Here is a 7272-nt window from a genome sequence, read left to right as displayed (position 1 = left end):
CCACACAGACCAAACGGGGCAGCTGGGGTCCAAGGGGACTGGGAGGGCCTGGGGACTGAATCCGAGGGGGTAGGACGAAGTGGAAATAGTGAGTGGGGGAGGTGGGGAGGTAGGTCCTAAAAGCGGCGAGAGAATGGGGCAGAAGATAGGCGGGGCAGGTAGGAGAGGTTGTGAGAGACTAGCAGAGAGAAGGACAGGGATAGGGTGGGGCGCAGAAGCAGTAGGGGGTGTGGGGGTCTGGAGAATGAGAAGTGACTCGAGGATAGAGGGACAAGGGTGGTCGCGGGGGCGGGCAGTGTGGTGCAAAGACCCATGGGTGGGGAAGTGAGCAGAGCGGGATCGGAGGGACTGTGAGGTGCGCCGGGGTTGGTGGGCGGGACAGGACTTAGGGGGAACTGAGAATGGAAGGACAGGGGGCAGGGAAGGATCCTAGGGCTAGTGAAGGGGCAGAGGAAGTAAGGGGAAATAGAGAAGACGGAGAGAGACAGACTGGACTAGGTCTGAGGGGCAATGAGGAGTGGTTGGGAGGATGGAGCAGGCTATGGGCGGGACTGAGTCAGAGGGGCCATGTGGGAGGAGGAGATGGGAGGATCTCCGGGACAGATGGGTAAGGCAGCGTCCAAGAAACACGGGGGCCGCGTGGAGAATGAACGGAGGGAGGATGGGCGGGGCAGGGTTCGAGGGGCAGTTGTGGGTGGGGATGGGGGCGGTGGGGGCGGGGCAGCGGAGGATGAGTCCCAGGCCGAGTCTAACTCCACTTTTTCTTCTTCCGCACAGCGGGTTTCCGCTTCCCTCCAGAGCGGTGGGTGAGGCAGTGAGACCAAGGCTCGACCAGAGAGCGCCGCTATGTGGCCCCCGGACGCAGAGCCAGAGCCCGATCCGGAGTCCACGCACGGCCCCCGAAGTGGCAGGACAGTGCCGGGGCTGCGAGCCCTGCTGCCGGCGCGCGCCTTCCTCTGCTCTCTCAAAGGCCGCCTCCTGCTGGCCGAGTCGGTGAGTGCGCGTGAAGCCCGGTCCCCGCGCCCCAGCCCCGGGCCCTTGCACTTCCAGCTCTGGAGAGTCGCGTGAATTTAGTCCACCGCCCCCAAGCTTCCAAAGGCTTCTCTGCAGCGGAGCTCAAGTCAGAATCAGGCCCGAGCCCTGGTCTTCCCGGCTTCCCTCGAGCGCCTCCTCCCTCTCGGGGGGGGGGGGGGGGGGGGCGGGAATGCTCGGCTCCTTCTGGCGTCGCCTGCTCTGCACACCCTCCCACCTCCTCGGCTGAGACCGAACCGCCTGAGTAGTGAAGATCCGGGCGGAGTGGGATGAGCCCCCTCCCCCGCCCCCCGGGAGTGGGTGAGGCCGGGGCCACGTAGTGAAGGTGCAGGCAGACCTCAGGGTGGCGATCCAGCGGGGTGACTTCATGCCCTTCCCCCTCCCTGCTTGTCCCCACCCGGATAGGAAGGTCTCCTTTGTCCTCCCAACACTCCGGCACCATCACGTGTGGGGCGGGAACTGGCATGGAGCCTATGGTGATGGGGAGAGGGGTGGGAGGAGGGACGGAGGAAGGAGGAAACAGCCCGTGGTGACAACCACTTGTTGCTCAGATCAACTTAATATCCGACCTGTTCCCACTTAGAGTCGGGGATAGTAGAAACAGTGACTTTAACTGCTAGGAAACTTGACAAGTGATTCATCGATTGGCCTTGAGGACAGATGGGGTGTGGGGGTGTCTGCCCTAGGATCTCTCCCTTGTACCCCAGGACTTATGAAGGAGGCAGCCACCCTGAGGTCACAGTAGAACCTAATACTTTGTTCCTAAGTGAGGTACTTAGAGCGAACCTAGAGCTCATTCTCTGACTGGCTATTTCAGATTTCTGGAAGCCTCTGGGCGGGGGGGGGGGGGGGGGGGGGGGTACCCACTGACCACTGGCTTCAATCCTACCCTACCTACCCCCACCTAGTACCCCTTCATGGAAAAGGGGTGCATGCCAACCAGAACTCATAAGATGTCCTGGCCCTAGCTGGGTGCCAGAAATCCAGGCCTAGGAAACTATGAAGGGTGAGGGGTAAGCTCACAGGGTGTAGGGGAGCCACCCCAAGTCATTCCTCCCCTCGGTCCCATGCAAGTAGGGAGTCTGACCTGGATAGAAAGCCAGGGAAAGAAGCAGCCGCCAAGAATTGAGGACTGAGCAAACAGGAATCAAGGGGTGTGTGTTGGGGCAGCGGAGTGTCAGAACCAAACCTTCTTGAGGACCACGGAAACAGAAAGAGGAGAGACGGAAGAGCAGCCTCGGTAGGAGCTGATAGCTACGTCAAAAAGCCTTTCTCTAAGCCTTACTTTCCTGTTTGCCCCAGGGAAGCTCAGCTTCCCCCATGACTTGTTCAGTGAACGAGGTGGGAGTGGGGGGGGGTCCCTGAGATCAGTTCATTTGTTTGAAGCAGCCATGATACTTCCTACGGGACACCTGGGTTTCTCCCTTACAGCCCCTTAAACCACTAAGCTATGGATAGGCTCAAAGCCGGCCCTGGTGACAGATGAAGGAAGATGAAGGCCTCTAATGACCTAAGTACATATCTCTGACTAGTTGGGTGACACCAGGTCTGCTTTTAAAGAGAGGCTGTGAGTGACGCACCAGTGGTGTTCAGAAGCCAAGAAATCCAGAAACCTTAGCAAGGATTGGGCTTGAAAAGCCACTGGCCTATCTTCCTCATCTTGTTTTCCTGTAATGTACAAAGTCCACAGTACTAACTAGCAGCCTTTCCATCCTCCATACCTACAGCTTTTGGACCAGGCTTCCGGTCAGTATGGTATAGCTAGCCCGATCTTCCATGTGGACTATGAATGGTACAGCAGGAACCCGGTGTCAGTACTCTCTCCGAGAGAGTTATGATTTTGTTGCGATTGGGTCTCATGTACCCCCTATCATGCTGCCTAAAACCTTAGCTATAAAGCTGAGGATGATTTTGAACATCTGACCTGCTTCCCCTAAGAGCTAAGATTACAGGCTTGTACCACCATACCTGGTTTATACAGTGCTTGGGATTGAACCCAGAGCTTTGTGTGCACTGGGCAAGTACTCTACCAGCTGAGCTGCAGCCCCAGACTCATGCATAGCTATTGTTGTTTTAATGAAGATTTGCAGGTGCAAAATATCTCTATCCACACCCCTGCATCCCCCACCTGAACTGTACCGTGGCTAACAGTGGTCGGCCAATCACCCACTTCCATCCACCTTCCTTGTGCTTTCAACCATTCAAACTCAACTGCAGATGTCAGTACATTTCAACTTTAACCACTTCTCCATGCACATCCTCATTAACGAAGTTAGGTTTCCATAGCAGTGGATTTTAGCTCTGGTCTGCCCCCTTGTGGACACAGCTAGGTTGGCTATATTCTGTCGTAGAGCCATGTGGGGGGAAGGCTTCAAGATGAGGTCCGAGCAGGGATTCAGCAAGGGATGGACTCAGGGTTATATCCTGGGGGGTAGTAAGAGGGTTTGAGTCTCCTTGCTCTCCCGCAGGGTCTTTCATTCATTACCTTCATCTGCTACGTGGTGTCCTCTGCATCCGCCTTCCTCACAGTGCCTCTGCTGGAGTTCCTGCTGGCTGTTTACTTCCTCTTTGCTGACGCCATGCAGCTGAATGACAAGTGGCAGGGCTTGTGCTGGCCCATGATGGTAAGGATCAGGGGACCCGAGAGGAAAGGGTTGGCTGTCACCCGAGGAATCTGGGGTGCCACATGTCAGCCCCGCTGTCCCCAGCAACGGTGAGCAGTTTGAAAGCTTCAGATAATTCAGGGTCCTCACACGTCTCTACCCCTGCCCACCCAGCAGCACTGGGACCATGGACCTGATGGGTTGAGTAGGAGCCTCCTGAGCTGGTCTGGGAAGCTGGGCACAGGGGCATCCTGACCACCAGGTGGAGCAGTTGCTCTGACCTTGGAGGAAGAATGTGCCTCAGCCACAGAGATTCCTTCAAGCCATTTCCAGCAGCATAGGGTAACTGAGGACTTGGGACTTCCTAGAGTCTAGTCATCTGGCCTTGTGTGACCACCCGAAGACTTTGCAGCCCTGAGAGAGTTCCCTTTAATGGATAAGATACATCGCTGAAAGAAAGGGACCAAACACTGGGCTTGAACCCTGCTCTCTAGACTTAAATCTCCAGTGTCCCTATAACCATCTGGTGATAGCTACGCACACGGCAGCCTCACCTTAGGGAGCAAGCAGAGACTGTGATCATACATGGATCTCACTGTGGCAAAGCCAAGACTCTTGGAGAGCTAGATGTTCTCCACTTCTGCAGAACAAGCTGTAGCCTAGGCTAGCCCCATTTGCTATTTGCAGAGAAAATACAGCTGGACCAGGGACAGGGTAGTGTACGTCGCTGGTAACCTTCAGGGCAAGAGATACCTGAGGACTAGATTCAGGGCCAGGACAGGCAAATGGAGCCAGGACAGGGACTCCATGGGTGCCGGGGCTGGGTGTGTTGGATGCCCACGCTGTGCCCTACTGTGGGAGGTCAGAGCGGTGTGGACATGCCCCTCTCTCCTCAGGACTTCCTGCGCTGTGTCACCGCTGCTCTTATCTACTTCGTCATCTCCATCACTGCTGTTGCCAAATACTCAGATGGGGCTTACAAAGCAGCTGGAGTGAGTACTGCCCTACCTCTCTGATGACACCTAACATCCATCGCCCCGCCCACAGCGCCAGATCATGCCCCCTTGGCACCCACTCCGGTGGGACCTGGGGACATCCTGGGCCCCCCTGCCCCCCGCTTAGGCCCTGGGTCCCTGTGTGGCTGTCTGCCATTCCAGTCTGCTAACTGGAGACTTACTCTGCCCCCCAGATGGGAGGCTGGTGTCTACCAGGCCCACAGCCCATTTCTCTTATTTGCCAGTAACTCAAGGGTTGTGCCTGCCCATCTGTCCTGGTTGGGACATTTCTTAGTGCTGCTCGGTGATGCCCCAGCTCCTGGTCTCTGAACCCAGAGGTCCTTGCAATGTTTCTAGCCTTCCTGTCTGTGTCCCCTGCCATATGCCATGCATGTATCCCACAGGTTTTTGGCTTTTTTGCCACAATTGTGTTCGCAATTGACTTCTACCTGATCTTTAATGAAGTGGCCAAATTCCTCAAGCAAGGAGACTCTGGGAATGAGGCCACCACCCATAGGACAGAAGGTGAGTGGCCAATCTGTGGTTTCTGATAAAGAACAGAGCTGACCGCTTTCAGGACGGCTGTAGGGTTTTGCCCTTCCTTGGGGACACCGGGTTTGTTTGAGGCTGTGTTTTACAGACTACCTGTCACACCCCTTCAAGGCTAGTCTTTAGGGCCTCAGCTTGGCAGGAGGGGGGAGTGAGTGTATACCTGCCCCTCGGGAGGCTCCCTAATATGCACCAAGGCAGCTAGTTAGGGCATCGGTTCATCTGGGACCTACCTATTAGACCCAGCCTCTTTCCTGCTTGGAAGCTCACAGCACCCAAACACTGGCACAGCCTGGCCTGAATTTTGTTTGGTTTTGAGTTTGTTTTTGAAGATGGACTTCAGTCCATCCGTATAACTTAAACTGGCCTAGAACTCACTTTGTAACCCAGGCTGGTCTCAAACTCATGGCAACCCTTACCTGGCTTGATTGGATCTTTTTTCCAAAGAAAGTGCACCTGAGCCACGTACTTCTCTGGAGCAGGTCAGCAAGTGCTGTGGCTGGACAAGAGTTTGCTCAGGGCGGGTCTTGGCCACAGGATCTTCTCCATTAAGTACTAAATGCCTGAAGTACGACCTAGTTGGTTAGATTTAAGGGCCACTAGCTTCCAGCCAGCTCAGGGATCAGCGCATAAATGTCCATGAACATACATTTTGAATATTGTGTCCCTTTAATGTAAAGGGATGTAATGTAAAACTAGTTGTTTTTGCAATAAGGAGGGGGCGGGGAGAACCAGGGCTTGGGAAGGAATGTGACAATGATCAAAACAGCCGCTAGTACTAGGGACAGGCATTAGAGTACAGTGCTTTGCCTTATGAGGCAGATGGTTCCAGAATAATCTTTATAAACAGCTATAAAATAGCTTTACCAAAAAGAAAAAAGAAAAAAAAAGCTTGCCCCGTGGTTCCGTGTACTTTAGTTCAGGCAGAAGAATTATTGTCTTGATTGGGGATAGAGAAAAGCGCACAGGTGTATAGTCCTGACATCCTCAGGGGAGAGGGGATGTCCGGGATGCCTGGACCACCTGGGAAGGAAGCATCTGGGCTGTGGGCTGAGTAGAAGTGCCTACTCTCCGCTCCCTGTGCCCCGAAGCCCAGCCTGCCACTGAGATGGGAGAGGCTGGGTCCAGGTCTCCTGCTGGCTGGCTGGTAGTGCCCCTACCTCCTACTCCACGGCCCAGGGACTGGTGTCAGCACCCTCTGCTTTCCTTTCAGAAGAGAACTCCAACTCTGACTCAGACTCTGACTGAAGGCCTATCTGCGCGTGACAACTGGAGCCACTCGGCCCTCCCTCCCATGCTGTCCTGAAGGAGCTACAGGAGCATGGCAGGGAGTGCTCACGGGAGAGCAGACAGGGAGCCTGTGTCTCTCGAGGTGACACTCCCGAGGCCTCACATCCTAAACTGGCTGTGTTGGCTTGGCCAACTCACTCTTGGAATCCTCACCTTGGAATTCCACACGAGCTAGCATGGTAGGGCATGTTGGCCTCTCCTTCTTTCTCCTTTCTGTCCTCGAGCCCCTTTAACCTCACTGCCCCACAGAAGCACACATCAGACGGAGCCAGTCTCTGCAGTTCATGTGGCAGCATGGGGTGGGGGCGGGACTTCCTTTTACTAACAAGGACAGATAAAACCACAGCAGGCTGGGCCGCCAGCCCCAGCCTGCACTTCGTTGAGATAACTTTTCAGGAATCTTTGTTCAAGAAGTTTCCCTCCTCACTGTGAAACAGGGCGAAAGCCAGCTAACCAAGTCTTCCATTAGGGGTCTGAGACCTTTTCAGAAAGGAAACCCAAAGATTTGTTTACCAGGGCGCACAGACAGGGAGCCAAGCAGTATAGTGGCAGTGACCAAGTCACACGTGGCTGGGCAGGCCCAGCCACGCACTCTCCTCCTGGGAATCCTAAGAGACAAAGTGCCTCCTCAGACACAGGGGCAGGACCAACTGGTGACATAGACGTTCTCTGTATTCGCTTGGGGGCCGATACTGTGTAAGTGCCTCGGATGGTGTTTTTTTACTTTTTTATATATTTTTTATATAAAAACAATGTAACAAATGGCCTTTTCTGTAACCCAAGAGGCCCCCATGAATGAGCCA

At 54.8% G+C, this 7272-nt stretch overlaps 1 protein-coding gene across 2 annotated transcripts; it reads left to right on the top strand.

Annotated features, from left to right (window-relative positions):
• Positions 1-442: 442 nt before the first annotated feature.
• On the top strand, positions 443-6857 carry Cmtm3 (CKLF like MARVEL transmembrane domain containing 3). 2 transcript variants are annotated; one of them, XM_052166218.1, is made up of 6 exons: positions 443-498; positions 778-993; positions 3501-3656; positions 4532-4627; positions 5035-5155; positions 6393-6857. In XM_052166218.1, the coding sequence occupies exons 2-6, from the start codon at positions 847-849 to the stop codon at positions 6425-6427; spliced, it is 555 nt and encodes a 184-aa protein (XP_052022178.1). In that variant the 5' UTR covers positions 443-498; positions 778-846; the 3' UTR covers positions 6428-6857. The 2 variants fall into 2 exon arrangements, with proteins under 2 accessions (XP_052022178.1, XP_052022179.1); XM_052166219.1 differs by lacking the exon at positions 443-498 and adding an exon at positions 534-607.
• Positions 6858-7272: the final 415 nt, after the last annotated feature.

This window comes from Apodemus sylvaticus, chromosome 21 (assembly GCF_947179515.1).
Source record: "Apodemus sylvaticus chromosome 21, mApoSyl1.1, whole genome shotgun sequence".
Classification (NCBI taxonomy): domain Eukaryota; kingdom Metazoa; phylum Chordata; class Mammalia; order Rodentia; family Muridae; genus Apodemus; species Apodemus sylvaticus.
The sequence above is the reverse complement of the archived record's forward strand: the minus strand, read 5'-3'. Positions and strand labels throughout refer to the sequence as shown.

Bases quoted from the DNA above. Each gene is read 5' to 3' on its own strand.
- Cmtm3 (XM_052166218.1), top strand. From the start codon at position 847: ATGTGGCCCCCGGACGCAGAGCCAGAGCCCGATCCGGAGTCCACGCAC. The intron at 994-3,500 runs GTGAGTGCGCGT...GCTCTCCCGCAG, and splicing joins GCCTCCTGCTGGCCGAGTCG to GGTCTTTCATTCATTACCTT. The intron at 4,628-5,034 runs GTGAGTACTGCC...TGTATCCCACAG, and splicing joins GGGCTTACAAAGCAGCTGGA to GTTTTTGGCTTTTTTGCCAC.